Source organism: Watersipora subatra, chromosome 9 (genome assembly GCF_963576615.1).
Source record: "Watersipora subatra chromosome 9, tzWatSuba1.1, whole genome shotgun sequence".
NCBI classification, from domain to species: Eukaryota; Metazoa; Bryozoa; class Gymnolaemata; order Cheilostomatida; family Watersiporidae; genus Watersipora; species Watersipora subatra.
The window spans coordinates 43,753,947-43,773,522 of NC_088716.1; the positions used below are offsets into that span (position 1 = coordinate 43,753,947).

Consider the following 19,576-nt stretch of genomic DNA (forward strand, 5'->3'; position numbering starts at 1 on the left):
CTTGGCTCCATCGTAACTGCCCATCGTGACGTCGAATAGCTGGTCCGATGTCTTTTTCTCTCAGATGTTATTCTGATTGAACAGTACTGATCTTTTAGTGTGCAATATGACATATCCTTCATCTTGTATGTTGTCAAAATTAGATGCGAAATCTATAGCAGCATTAAGTAGTTTTGCAGATATCGATGGATAGAAATTTACAATGTCAAACTCAATAAAGGTGTATTTACTTTTATTCTGGATGCCGCTGAACCATTTCAACACAGAAGTAGTTGTGTTCTTCTACTGGTTTAATTTATTGCTTATTTTTACTTTTGAGTTTATACGTTTGAGTATCTGCTTACTTACTTTTCCGAGCTCCGATTTGGCTGGGTTGGTAAGACGGCATGTTGGGTTGTTGGCAAAATTTTCTTTGTGGTCTTTCATAGTTATGAAGGCTCTACTCTCTGCTGTTTTACAAATCCTTTCATCAAGTAGCAGTTTGGTTGCAATATGCTTGGCTTCTGTTGTGATGTTGGAGATGGTGTTGTCGCGTGTAGCCTGTGCTTGTGGGAAAAGTTTTATATCATCCGAATGCCTGAGTTGGCTACATTGAACAGGCGAAATGAACTGTCATCTACATGCAGACACGTATACAAATTCTTGTTATGCAACCACAAGACATAAGCTGTAGTAAGACCCTGGACTCTATGTATTTAAACATTTCAATCTGTTAGCTGCTTCACCTCTATTATATAAACACCTGTAGTTGATTGACATATTTTATCTGATGATTGCTCCCTCAGAGCATGAAACTAGTAGTAATAAAAGTGTTTTAACCATAAGTTTTAAACTTTCGTGTCTGTGTAACAGGCTCTATTGTATAATATCGAGCACTCTGTGTGGAAATTTTACTCGAAGTCATATATATATCTATATATATATCTATATATATAATGTATGTATAGTAAATACCAATAAGCTTTAATAATGACATTAGATTCTCTCTGTGGTACAAGTAGAGGTTTTAAGCTTATATATTACCTTTAGTTTACAACCACCTGCAGATAACAGTCCAATAGTTTCTTGTTTACCATCTGCAGCCCTGTCCAGACGTATTCTGGTTCCCTATCGTGAATGACCATTACTGTGATGACCTTATTCTTACAATGGAGACATTCGGGAAGTGGTCCGGAGGAGGCAACACTGTGAGTAAAACAGAGGAGTTGTTCCAATATCTTCATTCTTGTTGGCTTTGTTCTTATGTGCCGCCAAATTGTTTTCATTTATTTTAGTGGCATCTTTCTTGTTTATTTATGGTCTTCATTACAGGATGAAAGATTGGCTGGTGGGTATGAGAATGTGCCGACGAGAGATATTCATATGAATCAGGTTGGCTTGGAAGAGCAGTGGCTACAGTTGCTCAGGGATTACGTTCACCCAGTACAACTCAAGGTGTTCCAAGGTTACCATAGCACAGTGAGTAGTAACATTGAGTGCCTATAAAATAGCGATGCAAAGAAGTTTTGAGAGTCTTTGTTGTTTAAAATTGAAACAAGATTTAGCAGGTAATATTGAAATATATTCTTTAACAACTGTAGCTAACTTCCTGTACTTCGAGCTTTTTATCTGAGTGCTGGCTGCCTAAAAATTAACATTAAAATACTCTGTCTCGGTTTCACTTATGCTGTCAGCTCCGCAATACAAACACTTATCATGGTGTCCACTAAATTGAAGAAGGAAACTCTTTCATCTACTCTGGTGTATAAACTTGAGGCTTCCAAAAGTCGAGAAGGCTACGCCATTCTATAAGTTCGGTTTGGAAGTGCATCCTCCCAAGGCCGAACTAGCATCTTTAGCCCAAGTTCCTACAACGTAGTCACACGCTCAAAAGACACCTGCATATACAACAAGCTCAACATTTGCAATCTTAGTATGCATTTTGATCTCATTCCTTGTACCTTATACACAATAATTTCATATTGTCCGTGTTTTTGGCCAATTTCACATCATCTTTGTTACCAGCCATTCTCTTGTTCAAAGATTCAGGATCAAAAATCACTTCACTATATTTTCAACCCTTTTTGATGTATTTTGTAATCATCTGAACTCAATCTTTTTGTACAGAATAACTTCCCAACAAATGTCCTCACATCAGGTTTATAATTAATTATCTTGTTGTCATGTCTGAATAATTTGTCTGTTGACCAGGTTGTTTTGCAATATCGACTTGTAACGGACGTGTGTACCCAACATGTAGGCATTTCTATTTGCAGCTTCAGGCCATCATGAACTTTGTTGTAAGGTACAGACCAGATGAGCAGCCCAATCTGAGGCCACACCATGACTCCTCCACCTTCACCGTAAACATGGCTCTGAACACCAAGGATAAGGACTATGAGGTAGATATGCAATGCCCGCTCAAAGTGATATTCTTTTGTTGGGAATTCCGTCTGGAGTTCAGTTTATTGGTGTTTGTGGGTGCGACTCTAATGGCATGGATTCTTCATAAAGTGCTACCTATTTTCACTGACTATTTATCTTTTGTGTAGACTGATAGTTATTTATCACCCAAAAGGTGTTCAGATAATCTTAATAGAATTTTATAATAAAATAGAAATTCATAATAGAATAAGAGCCTTGTCCGTACTTATATGCTTGAAGTTAGAAAAAGGTTGCTTTCAATTGGATTCGAACTTTTTACTTTTGGCTTGGTAGACCAACACTCCATCACCTATGCCAATTGGCCTCCTTGCCATACTCTGGAATCATCGGGCAGTTAGTTGTTACACCTGATGATCTCTCACAGCACTCGAGACTGCCTGGGTACTAGTAGATATAAAATGTGTATGATCTTAATATTTAAAATTTATTCAAATCTGAGCAAATTTTTGACTTTGTGTTTCAAGTCAAAAGTTGCAGTCGCATTAGATTATCTGTCTGAAGAGGAATGATCAGTTAGGAATGGAATTTATTGATTGGTCAATTAATATCTATGGGCAAAAGATTGATTAAAATAGTTTTAAAAAGTTTACATAGAACCCTAAAGATTTGGTTTATCGACACATAGGAAAAATGAATGGTTCATTGACTACTGTCGTTGTTTGACTGAAGTTTGTCAAACTATATTGATCAGTTAATAATTGCTGCTCAATAAGTTCATATTGCTATTATTGATCATCTCTTGTGAAATATTCAGAGCTCTACAAATCGCTTTTCATCATAAACTGCTGATGCTATTGATCATTAGCTATACCTTGACTGTACATACTATAAGTCAACTGTACATACTATAGCTCAACTGTATGTACTATAGGTCAACTGTATGTACTATAGGTCAATTGTACATATTATAAGTCAACTGTACATATTATAGATCAACAGTACATATTATAGGTTAACTGTACATACTATAAGTCAACTGTACATATTATAGGTCGACTGTACATACTATAGGTCAACTGTACATACTATAGGTCAACTGTGCATACTATAGGTCAACTCTACATACTATAGGTCAACTGTACATATTATAGGTCAACTGTACATACTAGAGGTCAACTGTACATACTATAGGTCAACTGTACATATCTAGCCTATCTCGCAGCAGCTTATTATAGCCTTCGAAATTTTACTGTAGGGCGGAGGCGTACGGTTCCTCAGATATGACTGCTCATTGATTGGTTTGAGGAAAGGATGGATGTTGATGCATCCTGGACGCTTGACTCACTTCCATGAGGGTCTCACAACTACAGCAGGCACCAGATACATCATGGTCTCATTTGTAAACCCATAGGGTAGTAGAATGTAGCTCACACCACCACTGATGGATAGTTTTCAGCAACTTTTGTACATTTTAGAAGTATAAGACATGAACATCTTTTAGACTATTTGTTACGTTCAACTATGTTATCGTTTGAAAAATAATGTTACAAGAATTGAAGATATGAAATATGTTGTGGGAAATTGTCTCCTTTCAAAAAAATTAACAGACGGAGGAGACAACTCATAATTTACAACAGCATAATGAATACTTTTACACTTAGACAACTGGCTTTTGTCAAATCATTTTTACTAACAGTGTATTTGTGTACAGCGCTTCAAGTTTTATTTCCAGCTTTCTTCATTATGTTGCTTCATACTGCATCAGTGTGTCTGTTAGCTATCATATTTCTCACTCAAGACTATTTTAGACTTAGCTTTTTTGGTGCTGTTTTTTTTTGACAGTTGCATAATTATTAAATAAACATCTTTAAAATATCTATTATCACTTTTGTTTACACCCTTCTGATAGCGCAAATTTATGTACAGATATAACCAATGCACAGTAGTGTGTTTCTGGGTCACATTTGCCATAAACATTCCAACATTTCTTAGTACGTCACTGCAATTGATACCTATGAAGCTAATTGCAAAATTTTTTGACTGAATTGAAGAAAGCAGCTACAATATCTTGGTCTATTGAAAACCATTACCGCCCCCAGACAAATACCGACCAATAATCTGCTGACAATTAGATGTAGCACATAGTAATAATCATTAGTCTACTGAGAGGATAGAGTGTTGAATTAAAATAGAAAAACTCATACTACAGTACTGTAGGTGCTTACTGGAAAATTAATAATATGAAAAAGGTCGAGTGAAGTAGGATTAATTGAAGAAACATGCTTAAAACCACTCTTGATTTGGCATGCAAAAGAAACTTAGCCTAATCCACATCTCTCGTTCAAGTAGTTGTATTGAACATTGGCAACATTATCAATAATATGAGAAGCTGCTGATTTTGTACCTTTAACAGTTAACAAATATTTTTTAACTTTCCATAGATGAAATCAATAAGGATTGTTCTTGAATATTTCATGACTTATTTCCCTATACTTATGCGATGATGATGATGAACGTTTTATTGATTAAAAATAATACATAAACAAAAACAGAAAAATGCCCCTTTTTGCGGGCCAAGATGAAAGGTTAATATTTGAGAGTGTATAGATACAATCAGTATAATACAATACAGTATAACTGTTCCTGTACAGATTTTACAGTGTTATAATGATATAATATTGTAACGATGGTATAATAATACCGGTATATACAGAATGATACTTGAAACTAAAGACTGTATGACTAGGCCTATTAGATTGGCAATTTTTGAGGTTTATATTCTATCATCTGGATTGAGTATTGTTAGAACATCAGTCTTCTCATGAGATTAAAGAACGAGATGACTGATTTCCAGTTTTCTGTCGAGAGGTTAGTATGGGATCTGGCAACATCATAGTCTGCACAGAGGTTCGTGTAGTGATTCGCTGTTTTTTCTTCTATCAAACGGGTGCATATTGGAGTGTATGTTAGATTTAACCTGTATTGGAAGGAAAGGAGCCTGCTATGACCAGTTAGTAGGTCACACAGTGCCCCAAAATCCTTTCTTTTTGTGTGTTCCGGAGTCAAAGTAGGGAGTAGGCCATATAGGCACATACCATTCGTAAGCTGTGCATTCCATTGCCGTATCCATTAATTGTGAATGCACTCGTTGATCTTGCTTCTTGAAAGATCTTGAGGTTTCAATTCTGTAAGTTTAGTTGTCTGATGGACCAGTTTCCTTATGTCGGACATGAGTTTAAGGGTGAGTGTGCTACGAGGTGTGTCAGAGAGCATGGATAGGTTATTAGTTTTTAGCAATCTTCTGGTAAGTTGTAATCGCTCTTTGGTGTATAGAAGGGTTATAGGTGGGATGTTCGCCAGTACATGTAGTGATTCGCTGGGAGGGTTGTAGCCCGGTTGTAGTGAGCTCCGAGGAGTAGTTTAATAGGACCATGCAAGGAGATCTTAGTCTTATATACTTATAATGATGATGATAATGAACTCTTTATTGATTAAAAATAATACAAAAATACACTTATAAAGAGTTGTCCTCTCACAAATTTGGTTATTACACAACAACAAAATAAAATAAAATAAAAAAATTTTGTATTTATTCAATTAATTAAAAATAAAAAATTATACACATTATTGCAACTGCAAATTTTGCCAACTTTGACAGGCACGCAAGGTAACATCCAGTGTGATCTCCGCTAGATTCCGTATAATTCCGCGAACTAACCCAGATAATAAACAAACTAGCCTTCGACCCGGTCTGTCATATTTGCAGGTTTGTCTTACAGTATTTTTCATGGATAGCTAATTGAACGTGATCCTGTCAAGCTAACAGAACAAAGTTGTTTTTGCGTGCAATGTTTTGATTTTTAGTGTGTATTTAATGTTTTTATAACTTCTGCAATATCTACTTGATTGACTTTTGATCCTTGGGTAATAGTACATTGTACATGCGTTGTAGTAGGAAGTATTGTCATTTAGTCGCCACCCTGGTGAACACTTAAGTTTCATCAGTTATTCTCTTCGGATAAATTATTTTTATTGAGTTACTAAACATAGTGGTTAAGCATAAATTGAGGTAGTTTCAATTATATATTGCATGGCGCCCCGGAGGATATCATGCACAAGTCAGTTAAATGTTAGCATTTAGTGTAGCGTTATTTCAATTGTTTTTTACACGCTCGTTTTTTGGTGGTAAGAATTTTGCATTAACACTCTTGACAGAACATATACTTGATATGATTTTTACTCAGCATCATCCATTGGCTGAGTGGTTTCGTTTGAGGCTGTCTCATTGTGTCATCTTTGGTTAAGATTAATTGCCAGGGATTGAAAACCCTTCTAAATTATGCTACGTACCTTAGTAAGGTACTCCTTCATGAAGCTTCAAGTTGTGTCTTTCTCTTTTTTTCATCAATTGATAGATATAATCCATAGAACTCCTTCCATATGGTTTTCCAGTAAACAAATTGTTATGAAAATATTCAAGTAATTGCCTATCTTTTTAAACTGTTTCATAAGCTGTTTCGTGTTGAAAATGAACTCGATGAGTGCAATATGGCAGCATTTTTGGATAGTTTATAACTAACAGATTGTTCTGTTTGACAGATGTATAAGAGAGTAATAGGCCACAGCTTCAATATATATCATGATAATGGATGTTAGGAAAGATTGGATGTGTTTAAATATTCATAAATATCAATTTTTACAGATAATTATTCAGCTAGAATAATTTTGAAAGATTAGGGACTACCTAAAGATTAACGGCAAACCTATTTCTGCTGTTTGAACAAACAATCCATTGCATGAATGAAAAATTGTTGTTCCTGAGGTATATTACAAGTATTTAATGAAAGGAAGGTTATTGAGACTAATAGTATGTTGAAAGTTTGAAGCACTATACAAATATTCAGCAATGCATCAGAATGCCTTATTTTGTATCGTGTCAGGATGCATTCTAAACCTTATTGCTTGCTATTAACCCTTTCAGGTTCAATTAGATAACTCTATTGCGCACGTCCCGGCCTGATTAATCAATTGGCTGCTCATAAGTAATAAACTCGGTGTTGCTAAATTGCCCGTATATCTTTTTCTATTAGTTTTATCTTAAATGTGTTTTTTATCCAGGAAGAAAACATCTCAAGCTACATATATTTATTTTAAAATAATGTAGTTATGTACAAGCAAAGAAACTTTTTATGAGCAAAATAAAAAAATTGCTTCAAACCACTAAATGAATCAATAAGTACTAGCTACTAAAAGTATAAAAAATCAACACAACTTGGGAAACTATAAGTTTAGGTTGTTGGCATACTTGTTAGCATGAGCAGTTAGAAAAATCATGAAGATCCATGCACTACAAGCTGAGATAACTGTCATCATGTAAAACGTGGCTGGTCAACTTCTGATTGTATTCATCAGCTGTTGAGTAATTATTGTCTATATGCCCAATTTTAGCAGCGAGTACTAAAGCTGCTCGAAAAAAAAATACTACATCAAAGTTTACTCCACTCGCAAAATCACAACTGTCATACTAAGTCAGAAGTAGAAACGATAGTTAATGTTTGATATGTCGTCCTCACTCTTTATTAAAAGTCTAGTACTTGCCTGTAAGTAAATCAATCAAATTTGCTCTTGAGACTAGAGCTAGTGCTCAGGTGATAAAGTTGTAGAGTCGGAATATAATATTGAAATTATAATGATACTGCTGAAAAAACTGTCTGCCAATATTGCCCATATGTAGGATTTTTCTCACAATTTAAAAGCCTTTTTTAGCCTGGTTTACTAGTTTCAACCTATAGCAAACTGGTAGCAAAAATAGCAAAATTTAAAAGCTTATAGGATGTGTACTTTCAGAATATTACAGCAGAATTACGATATAGAAAATGTCGTGCATAAATCGCTTAAAATCCCCATCGATTCGGTGTAGGGGATAGCAACTTCCTGAATATTTGGGGATCATAAGTTTGTACCTACTAAGCTTCAGCATTGCAGTCTTTTGGGAGATTTCATCAAAGTACTGACAATATACATACGATTATGGTTTGTCTTCGCCCTATGAGCGTAATGCAGTCTACCAAATCAGAAAGCATCAAAGCAGAATAGAAACACAACACAGTGTACAATAACAAGCAGTCAAGGCACTAGGAACAGCTGCTTACTTTTTAGTTCTTTTCCTAGTAGTATGGCAACTAATTTAAGTCCATTAAGGCAGGGTTCGGGGTATTTTAGATTTATGAATAATAAATGTATTTACTCTCTGACAAGCGAATAATTGAAATCTATATTTGGTCAATTCAAATTAGCTCCAAGTTTAATGTACAATAACAAGTAGAGGTGCTATGTAATTCTTAGAAATTTATAGTAAAAATTTGATGGTAAAATTATTGTACTTAAACAAAGAGCTATATTCATTGGCATAATTTGGGTGGGATCTATTTTGCAACCTCATATTCAAGATAATAGTGTTTACACTTGGCAACCACCTACGCCTGCCAATATACTTAGCAAAAGTGACAACGATTTTGTATAGTACGGATGAGTCATAGTAATTCTGCTAATAAATAGTCAACTTTTTAAAATATTTGGTTGATACAGATGATCTGTCGATACTTATCGGTTCACTAATAAAAAGAAAATGATGCAATGTCTATTAGTCCATGTCTTATATGGCGAACCAGATATTTTATTTTGTTAAGCAAGACACCTATGGTAGCTTGTTCCATTGTCTAGTATTGGATAAAATATTAGCAGAAATACTTTTTAATTGGTTCAAGTTTGTCACATTCACGAATTATGTCAGTTGCAAAACAGTTTCATGTAATTGTCAAACAGTGCCTCCAAATTTTTATTCTGCTGGTACAAAATACAGCCGAATGCACATCCAAGTGGCACTATTTTACATCTTTTGTTATTGACCTTCATGGGGTGTACGGTGAACTAGTGACAATAAATTACTACTTGCAAGTGGTTTTTTGTCAATTAAGGCCTTCATTACAACAGCGTTATGGGATGGATGATCGCTGGGAAACTAAATCGGTATAATCTTTCGTACTACTAGTCAGGGAAGCGCTTTTAGTGAAATGACAATCCACGGTTACCCAAATGCGATGTTGTAGTTTTGAGGAAAATTCTTGTCTCATTTGTAGATATGAGTTGTTACATCATCTTACTCTTTGCTAAGATTTGTCTTTTGTTATGGTATTGACCTTTTAGGAAGTTGTGAAGCTGCTGCTCACTGATGTAAACTTTTAATTTTGAGTATATTGAGGCATGATGTGCTGTGACAGTAGTTTTTATATTGATCATGTAATTGTTTTTAAAAAGTAGTAGGGGTCCTAGTGTAGATTTATACAATATTGGTGTACAGTTGGTTTGGGTCAGTAGCTTCTGTATAATGGCAATATTTGTGATCCTATAGCATCTATCCTAAATCCTGTAGCATCACACTTGCTCTTTTTCAAATACAATTCTCCCAAGTCCTTGTTATGTAACTGAATTGTATTATTTATATTAATGAATTACACTTGAGTAGAAGTTTGTTGCCAACGTTTAACATTTGAACTTAGATATTTTGTATTTTACATCCTTGGTTAATGAAAATATTCAATTGCTGTAAAGGAGACTAATGATGCGGATTTGTTGGACCTCGGCCCACTTGGTTTAGAATGACCTAGGAACTATCAAAGTTTCACACAAGTTTATTAGAATTGATTAGCGCCACATCACAGTTTTCCATTTTACACACTTGAAGTCTAAAGCTAAAAACCTTCATTAGGAAACATCTCCGTAGTATATTGCAGACTGGGGTTGCTTTTGGATACTTAGTATTCTGCTACAATCATTGATATCATTTTAAACTAATGTTTGTGTTTTATTGGCCAAGTTTTTATCTATCTGCTTAGTATATCAAACATTTTATACATGTGTGATACTTTTATCTACACCTGTGAATTGGTAGCCTATCAATGCAAAGTTTCCGGTGTATTAAAATAAAGAGTGCCTTCTGTAATCGTAGTTGAAAGCTTATAATTGGTTTAACTGAACATGGATAATTCTACTGTTTTTGTAACCCACATTTGATTCATAGTCAGTCTTTGTATATAACAATAAATTATTTCGTCATGTTAGATAGTTTGCTATCAGGGCGTTTTTAGCCATTTCATGTAGGCATTTTCATGTGATTTCCTTAGAAGAAACTTTAAGGCATTCGGTTATTTGTGTATAGTAGCATGTTAATGAAGTCAAAATGTGGTTTCCAATTTTTCTTTTCTGAAGTACTCTCAACTTTTTTGTTCTTGTTTTCAGCATACTGTTGTGGTAGTAGTTTTAAATAATTTTTTTCAGATTCTTATTTGTAGGTTGTTTTGCCCCAGGCTATTGGACACGTGGTAGTTTTTCTGTAGTGTTTGTAACTTCGGTGGTTTAGCCCTGCGGCTGCAGCTCGTCCACTCATCTAGTCAAGGGCTCTTGTAAAGTAAAATATTAATAACCATACCAGAATGGCTGAGCCCAACTTAGAACAACTGCGACAGGAGGCTGATTCTCTCAAAAACACTGTTAGGGTAAGTAGAAAGACATTTTGGTGTCTGTCGTATCTTTAGTTAGTAACCTAGAGTGTCGTGTAGAGTAATTTTTACTTGTTTTAACTGTTGTAAGATAACTGAGATAGGAATTGCTGTTGCCAGAACAATGATTTATCCTCACAACCAACCCTTTCACTCGGCTGATCTTCAAATGTTGTTTAACATGGCAGCTGCTAGTCTTGTAACTTGAAGGCATGTGTGCGCTGAGCATATATGACTCACATAGATCTGCGTTCCGTTATGCTGTGTAGATGATAGCCAAGATACGCAAGCTGCAGTTATTGATTTTATCTCCGCTACTAGACCGACTATAAATGATCATTTTTGTCGTCATTAGCGTGAGTGTCTTTGTTGAACTCCCAGAAGGGCTAGCCATTGAGTGATCAAGTATTGCGTTGAACTAAACATTGGGTCTGCCCAATCTATGCTATTGGTATCATCTTTCAGGATCAGCGCAAGAATGCTGTAGACACATCTCTGAATCAGATGGTCCGAAATGTAGATCCTATCGGGCGTGTACAGATGAGGACGAGAAGAACATTGCGAGGACATCTAGCAAAAATATATGCCATGCATTGGGCTGTAGATTCCAGGTATTAAGAGCTAGAAATTAACTCTCAACCTGCCAGTTACTATATTGCCATCTTTTTAGCGTGTTTATATTCACTGTAATATATTACTCATGTTGCTAGGAATCTCGTGTCGGCCTCACAGGATGGCAAGCTGATAGTCTGGGATGGATACACAACAAATAAAGTACACGCTATTCCACTACGCTCTAGTTGGGTCATGACATGCGCCTACGCCCCTTCTGGTAACTATGTTGCCTGTGGAGGTCTAGATAACATATGCTCGGTGAGTTTTCATTATCTCAGTCGTTTTTCCCTTGGGCTTGCTGATATAGTCATAGTACCAATTTGTGTTTATCTACCAGTGTTTGTTATTTGTGAGCATGTTCACATCTGTATGTTTTAATAACATGTAAGTGAGGTACAGGTCAACAGCATTGGTTGTTGTTGCTGTTTGTCAGACAGCGATGTCAACTCGCTACCATTTGTATCCATAGTGTCTGTCGCTCGTATGGCTTACAGGGAGTTAGATAGAGACAAGCTGTTTCTATCAGTTTCTATCAGTTTCTATCAGTTCTTTCTTTGGTTCATTTTCACCCCAGAGCTCACTCATCCCTCAATGCACCCTCAGAGCTCACATCTTTGTTGTTTACTTGTTACCTAGTGATTTTGTAATTTGTTTGATAGCAAATTCGAGTGTAGTGCTTCATTTTTTAATATTGCTGGGACTATGAAAACTGAATCCAACCTACAACAATTTTTATATTTTGTATTTACTTAAATTATTTGTCAACTTTTTGGTACAACTATACTTACTTTTTCCTTCACCAGGAGTTGTCAAGTGTTTAAATCAGATGCTGTGTTGATATTTGTAGCCAAATCTTTAGCTTATCAACTTAGTATGGTAAGTCAGTTTGCATTTTCTGCTGGTCTGTTTGCAGGTTTATAATTTAAGGACACGAGATGGAAATGTTAGAGTAAGCCGGGAACTCCCTGGCCACACTGGCTATCTATCCTGCTGTAGGTTCATAGATGATAACCACATTGTCACTAGTTCTGGTGACATGACCTGGTAAGTAATATTCTGGGTTACAGCGCTTTGACAATTCCTGTTATTGATCTCTCCACACTGACGACCATATTTTTATGGGCATTGTATGTATGCTCATTGTTAGAGCATCTGTGCGATTTACAATATTCATTGACTCTGCGCTAATGGCTGGATTTGTGTATTGACAGTCTGACGCACTCCTTTGCCCTCCCTACTTATATCCACTAGTCTCCACTTTTAGCCACTAGCAGCCGCATAATCACCCTTAGTTAATACCATACATTCGTCTGAAGCAGCGTCCAGTCAATGTTCTCCTTGGTCTATCTCATTACGCCTCTCAGTTCTCTGGGTCAGACAACTCAGTAGGCAGCTGTTGATGCCTATTTATAGCTATGCATAGTCGGCAATACTATTTATAGATTCATTTATCAGCTGTCTTGGTTGCTTACAAATAATTTATACTTGAATGTAAAGGCTCGCTTGAAAACTAATGCTACTTGTTTTGACTGCTGTTTTGTGCCCGTTCTCTTGAAGTCAGATATCTTTTGACTTTGCGCTGTCTCATGTTGTGTATCCTTGACCATAACGAGGTAGTGCTGCGTTTATAGTGCATTGTGGGACATAGAGACTGGTCAACAGGTGACCGACTTTGTTGGGCACACCGGTGATGTGATGAGTCTCTCCCTCTCACCTGACATGAACTCATTTGTCTCGGGAGCGTGCGACGCCTCTGCAAAACTCTGGGATGTTCGGTCAGCAGATTGCAAGCAAAGTTTTACAGGTCACGAGTCAGACATCAATGCTATCACAGTGAGTGTTTCCTAGTAACTGTCATACCCGATTTCTTTCCTGATTGATGGTTGTGATACAAAGGCATCAATCAGTTTACTTACTTTCTAATGATTTATAGCTACATATATTGTAGAGTAAAGATAGATTATAAATAGTCTCTCTTAAGTTTTCGCTATCAAAACTATCTCTATCTCGAACCATTTGACCGAAATTACACAATGTCCTCAACTTCAAAATTAATATATCTTCGATGCCTCTTTTTTATGCTGGGCATTGGAGTTTTTCAGTGCCCAGCATTTCTTGGTGCTGTGTTTTTTGACAGTTGCATAATTATTAAATAAACATCTTTAAAATATCTATCATCACTTTTGTTTACACCCTTCTGATAGCGCAAATTTGTGTACAGATATACCAAAGCACGGTAGTGTGTTTCTGGGTCACATTTGCCATAAACATTACATTTCTTAGTATGTTACTGCAATTGATACCTATGAAGCTAATTGCAAAATTTTTGACTCAATTGAAGAAAGCAGCCACAATATCTTGGTATATTGAATAAACTAAATTTCTCAACCCTGAAATCATTTTTGGTACGAGGATAAACTGAAAATCAGCATAATTGATCTTATCAAGACTCTGACTTACAACTTTAGTTGTCTTAAAAATATTTCCAAACAGCTTTAACGGAAAGATTAACCTCAAGCTGCCTTCAGTAACTTCAACCAAATTTCCAATTCTACCCGAAGCCCATTTAGGTAGAGCTAACCCTTATGTTCCAATAACCATAGGTTGCAGCCATCGAGATTATGTGCAGGGAGCTATCTACATGTAATTTAAGTTGGGCGTTTAGCATTTAGCGCGCGGGACTCTACAGCGAAGAGTTGCGACTAAAGCATGTTCATTGAACCTACTGGAGAAGAACGCCCTGATAAAAATAAACGAAAATCTTAACATGTCTTTTTTCCTATGTGTCCCTAGCTTTTTAAACATTTACCACAGATTAAAGCTGTGCAAACATTTGGTTTACTTTTTATAATTCATTATGACTAATAAATTTAAGAAGTTGATAATATCCTAAAACGAGCATGAAAAATAATTCACATAGTTTTGAAGTGTTATTGAAAAAGGTGAAAGTTGTCAGTTCCAAAATTTTTGGAAAAGACAAATTTCAGAAAGCTTGCAATGGTCATTCAGTAGATTTTCACATAAATGATTTTGACAAAGACGAGCAACAGTTTTGAGAGTAGATCTTCCCGATGGAATGACTCTCGGTGGTTCAAGTTGAGCTCATCATTACCTTTCAAAACTATTAACATGAGTTCGAACATGAGTTCGAATCCTATACGAAGCAATCTTTTATCCCTGTCTCTAACTGTGGTTCTGGACAGACACGACTGTTCTCATAGTAAAGATCAAACTCAATACATTACACTGACAGTTTTTTGACTTACAACTGATTCTAAAAGCCTCGAAAGCGATGCAGCTCCTTTTAGACTGACTTTAGTGCATTAAATTTTTTTTTAGTGTTGAAATATAATTTTTCAGTCATCATAATGAAACTTGTGTGGTGATAATTTTAAACACGCGATCGACTAATGGTTTTTTAACCAGGTTGCTCCTGCATTGCTCGCTCACCATGTAAATTAGTTGGGTGCTGAAGTTTTGAAACACAGATACATTGTCATTTCTGATAAATAAATTTTCCTGCAACTACCTGCGATATGCTAATCATTTCTCAATTGTAGATGACATGGTTTCCATATTTTATCAATCCTGCTTAACTGTTTGAAGTAATCGCTCCTATTTACAGTTGTTTTATCTGTATAAAATTTCATTAAAGTATGCAGTGTCTCATCTGACTGTTTGATAGCTCTTGCGAGTCTATGGAGATGCTGACTATAATAAAGATGGCTGTTCACTATGAAAAACAAATCCTTTATCATAGTTGCTCATATATGTTACGGGTTTACTATTTATAGAATAGCCTTTGCCATTTGAATACACTCATCAAACTAACGGCTTTTTGATGGTATAGGATACGTTTGCTTCCTTATACTTGTATTACTCAAATTGCTCGCATTTGCTACATGTATTTGAAGATATTGTAACAATTTTTATGTCACAATATTTATGCGCGAAGTTGAACTTCAATGCGCCTCGAAGTTTGCAGGCCTTGATATAATTCATGTTTTCATGAAATCAATGATGAGAATTACTTGTTCAGAAGATTTACATGAATTGTTCAAATATTTATTATTAATGAACATGTATGTAATTTTTTATCAACATCCAGCTAACTTGAAAAAGGCTGTTGTATGACAAGATATCTGTGAAGGCTGGTTTAATTCATGGCATGAATTCCCTCTGCGTTGCCTGAAGGTGCAGAATAACCAAACTGAATATGCTGAAAGTGACTAGTTAATGAGTGTTACAACGTCATGCTAGAAAGTTTCAGGAAGGGTTTAGTTACGAGGTAGTGCATATTTTACTGTTAAGGCAGCTGCTAACTCTTTGATTTTGCTCTGCTTTAGATATAGCATAAGAGATTTATCCATGACACAGTAATTATCCACCTACGCTTGGTCTCAATGAGTCTGCTCTGTGCATTGTTAATCAATAGATTCTACTCATCGATTACGCAACTTGTGTTTTAGTATTTTCCTGATGGCAATTGCTTTGCTACTGGCTCGGATGATGCCACCTGTAGGCTTTTTGATATTCGCTCTGACCAGGAGGTAGGAATGTACTCGCATGACAACATAATTTGTGGCATCACCTCAGTTGCTTTCTCTAAGAGCGGACGACTTCTTCTTGCGGGCTATGATGACTTCAACTGCAACATTTGGGATACTCTACATCAAGATCGAGCTGGTAAATGCATTTATAAATTGACTACAAGACAGCTAGCCCTGATTTATGATTGGTGATAAAAACAGTAACATATTTTGAAAATGATAAACCTGTCACTTGTATGTATTAGTTTAAGTTTTGGGCCAGTTTCTGTGAGTAAAAGTCAAACCTTTTCAGAAGAAATTAGTTTGATTCCGAGTTTCGTGTCACTTGTCATATATTTCCACAGCTATTTGCTACACATCCGAAAAACGTATCAATAAAACCGCATTAAAACAGATGCATTGTACAAAATTGCCAAAAACTATAAAAGGTTGGTATTGCTGCCACAGAAACAAAAGCTGATGATTAGGCGCAGCAATACATAGGTTTAGAGGTAGGATACAGATGTACGGCGTAACTTATTCCAACTTGAACTGGGTGAAGTCTATACTAACTTGGTTTATGTACTTTTGTGGTATTGTTACCCTATAGGATGAATTTATTCGCGGAGTTAAGTTTCGCGCAAATTGCCTTTTTCATGCATATTCGCGGACTAATTTATTCGCGGGTGAACACAATCACTCTCTATTAAGAATTAACTCTATTGTGGCTAGTAATAGAGTTAACCCTTCGCATGCGCACACCGCGTGTTTCTATTTAGCTTACAACTACGAGTTGATCATGTTAAGCTATAAATCTCTAGCTGCGTTTAGAGGTTTTCACGAATATTCATCGATTTGGAGGCTTTTGATGAACCAACAACTTGTGGTAAGTAATGAGTTTTTTACAAAACCATTTACTAACTTCGGTATTTGAGGTTGATGGAGTTGATTTCAATGTAAAAAGACTGTAGGAGAGATTTTTGCGATGAGGACGCCATGCCGAATAACTTGTGAAAACCTTGAATAATTTTGTAAAGAAGCTTGATGTATTGGCAATGAAATTAACTCGAAGCCCCGGTGATGATTTTAACAAGGTTTTGGAACTCAGCTACGTTTAGCATTTATGCCTAGCAGCTAGTTTTTAATTTGAGGCAGTAATTCTCCCTTGTGATTAAAAATAGAACTAAGTATTCGCGGAATTTAATAATTAGTGGAATTGACTGTTCGCAAAATCGCGAATTTTTATATCCGTTGAATATTTTCATCCTGTAGGGTATATTATTTTGTAATTTCTCAAACTTCAAGTTCTCTTGAAAAATTGGCAATGTTTCGAGGAAATGTGAAAGTTGGGTGTTGAAATATCTTTTTGGCGTAGAATCAAATGTATGTACATTATACGTTGGAAAATTTATATAATTGAGGTAACTGTAAATAAAGGTTGGTTAAGGTAAAGTACCTATTATTAAAATATTTGATTCATGGATTTGACTTACTCATTTTTTCCGATTGAAAGAGACTGAGATGTGAATCACCTGCCTCCATGTAGTTGTTGATAAATAATCTGCTTATTTCTTGAATCTGCTTTTTAATCTAAAATAGTAGTAGTGCACTTTTTGATTTGTTCAAGCTTTTTAAGAAGGGGAGGAAATCCACTAAAGGTGACATAGCTCTGCATCACTGTACTTCACCTGCCATTCCACTATCTGTTAAATTCTTATTAGTAACTTGAAGATCTTATCCAGTTAAGCACATTTCATAAAACTGTTAAAAAGATGTCTGTGATAGATGTTACTTAGTATTTTAGCAGTCAAGAAGCGCACTTTATACATTAAATAATTTCTAATATATATTAAATAATCTCTAATATATATTAAATTAAACCTGTTTAAAAGGGAAAGCCAGATGACAAGCTGCATGTAACACATTTGTTCTTTAATTAAATCAATGAAGTTAGCTTATATCATATCTGATATCTGAAGAGCATCATTAAAAAACCTAATGTTTGTAGGTGTTTTGGCTGGCCATGACAATAGAGTATCTTGTCTTGGAGTGACAGATGATGGAATGGCTGTAGCCACGGGCTCCTGGGACAGTTTCCTCAAGATATGGAACTAAAGCATTTAAAACGGCCCTCGCCTTTTACTACTAACAAACTAACAAGCTTATGACCAGCTCAAGTGATGCATGTGACTTGTCACGTTTTCAGCAGCATTGCATTAGGGAAACTGTCAAAGCTTTTGTAGCTGAACAATGTTTAACACACGAAGGGCTGGAAGTCTAGTCAACAGCAAGTTGTAACATAGTCTCTCTTTCTGCTTGCCCTCATTTCCTGCCCTCGATAACCACCTCTTCTTTGACCTTCCTCTTTGGTTATCTGGCAGCGGCGCAAGTTTTAACTATTCTTATATAGCAGCTACTTTTGTCAGCATTGGTTCAACAGTGCTGCCCTATTTATTGTGTACTTTTGTACCTTGTTTACTTCAAAGGAGACTATGTTCTGTGGAGTAGTGGTATTGTCAATATTACGATAGTATTTAGATAGATTATAGTTTTCAGTTCGCCATCTACCATGGTCTGTCTTGTCTAGGTTGATCTTTCTCTCCTTTTCTTCACTCAGACAGAATGCTTGTTACCACTTTCTCTCTATACTTTCTACGAAATTCGTGTTTCTACTTGGCACACACAACTTGTTCCATTAGCGAATTTTCTGTTTGAAGCTTTTAATCGTTATGTTGCCAAATCATATTTGAAATGTACAGTAGTGATTGTGTTGTCAGTCTGTTTGATGTCAAATGTACATTGCTTGCAAGTTATTTCATTGGCAATTTTATGTACTTCTCTTACTATTATTAATCTTCTCATCTTAGCTTTATCGAGTGGTTCATTAAGCACACATCGATCTTTCCTTATTGACGTTCCCACAAAAAACTGCGGAATGATTAAGTTGGTTAGTTTTTGAGACAATTTTGTTACTGTTGCTGTACTCAAATATTGCTGAGAAACAGTTGTACTTTTGTTAGCTAATAATATATATTATGTTAACTTACTATTATGGATTTGTGTGAATCTTATATGTTATAATTTGAGTATTGTCTTGATAATAAAATCTCATTGATATTGTCCAATAACTTGGTTCTTATAATTTGTTACAACAAAATATAAGCTGTTTTGTCCTCAATATCTTCAACATTCCGAGTAGTTTGGCCTTACTCGATAGTCTTACATATCACACATATGTATTACTAGAACAGTATTGTTCGAAATGTTTGTTGTTATCATCCTACCGAGCTCATTGTGTTCTCTTATCACGCACTTGCAATACGCACAACATTGTTTCGCAGCTTTCACCACTTAAATACCAATTGCTGTTCCATATGGTATCAAATAGGAAAGACTCTAAAACAGCTACACGTTGTCTTTTTTTATTTGCCGTATAATGCATGATTTCGAAAAAAACATTTAGTGAGTCAAGCATTGAAATACTGAAAATACGCATGTCAACGCAGCAGC

The 19,576-nt window shown here is 35.7% G+C and overlaps 2 protein-coding genes and 1 pseudogene across 2 annotated transcripts in view; 2 read left to right on the plus strand and 1 right to left on the minus strand.

Annotated features, from left to right (window-relative positions):
• The window catches only part of LOC137403632 (multifunctional procollagen lysine hydroxylase and glycosyltransferase LH3-like), a 30,658-nt gene extending 26,415 nt beyond the window's left edge, over positions 1-4,243 (plus strand). The window contains exons 14-17 of the mRNA XM_068089608.1: positions 1,083-1,187; positions 1,312-1,458; positions 2,256-2,381; positions 3,620-4,243. Of these exons, the coding sequence (XP_067945709.1) occupies positions 1,083-1,187; positions 1,312-1,458; positions 2,256-2,381; positions 3,620-3,775 (534 nt within the window). The 3' untranslated portion in view covers positions 3,776-4,243. The remainder of the gene's footprint in view (positions 1-1,082; positions 1,188-1,311; positions 1,459-2,255; positions 2,382-3,619) is intronic.
• A 923-nt stretch (positions 4,244-5,166) lies between these two features.
• LOC137405107 (uncharacterized) lies at positions 5,167-6,735 on the minus strand (annotated as a pseudogene).
• LOC137405431 (guanine nucleotide-binding protein subunit beta) lies at positions 6,072-19,194 on the plus strand. Its single transcript, XM_068091690.1, has 8 exons — positions 6,072-6,130; positions 10,716-10,919; positions 11,388-11,533; positions 11,633-11,795; positions 12,451-12,581; positions 13,169-13,370; positions 16,007-16,223; positions 18,075-19,194. Exons 2-8 carry the CDS (start codon positions 10,857-10,859, stop codon positions 18,179-18,181), a joined length of 1,029 nt encoding a protein of 342 aa, XP_067947791.1. The 5' UTR covers positions 6,072-6,130; positions 10,716-10,856; the 3' UTR covers positions 18,182-19,194.
• The last annotated feature ends 382 nt before the right edge of the window (positions 19,195-19,576 follow it).

Excerpts from the sequence above, each read along its gene's own strand:
- LOC137405431 (XM_068091690.1), top strand. The coding sequence starts at position 10,857 with ATGGCTGAGCCCAACTTAGAACAACTGCGACAGGAGGCTGATTCTCTC. Across the intron at positions 11,796-12,450 it reads GTCTAGATAACATATGCTCG|GTTTATAATTTAAGGACACG; the intron begins GTGAGTTTTCAT and ends GTCTGTTTGCAG. Across the intron at positions 12,582-13,168 it reads AGTTCTGGTGACATGACCTG|TGCATTGTGGGACATAGAGA; the intron begins GTAAGTAATATT and ends CTGCGTTTATAG.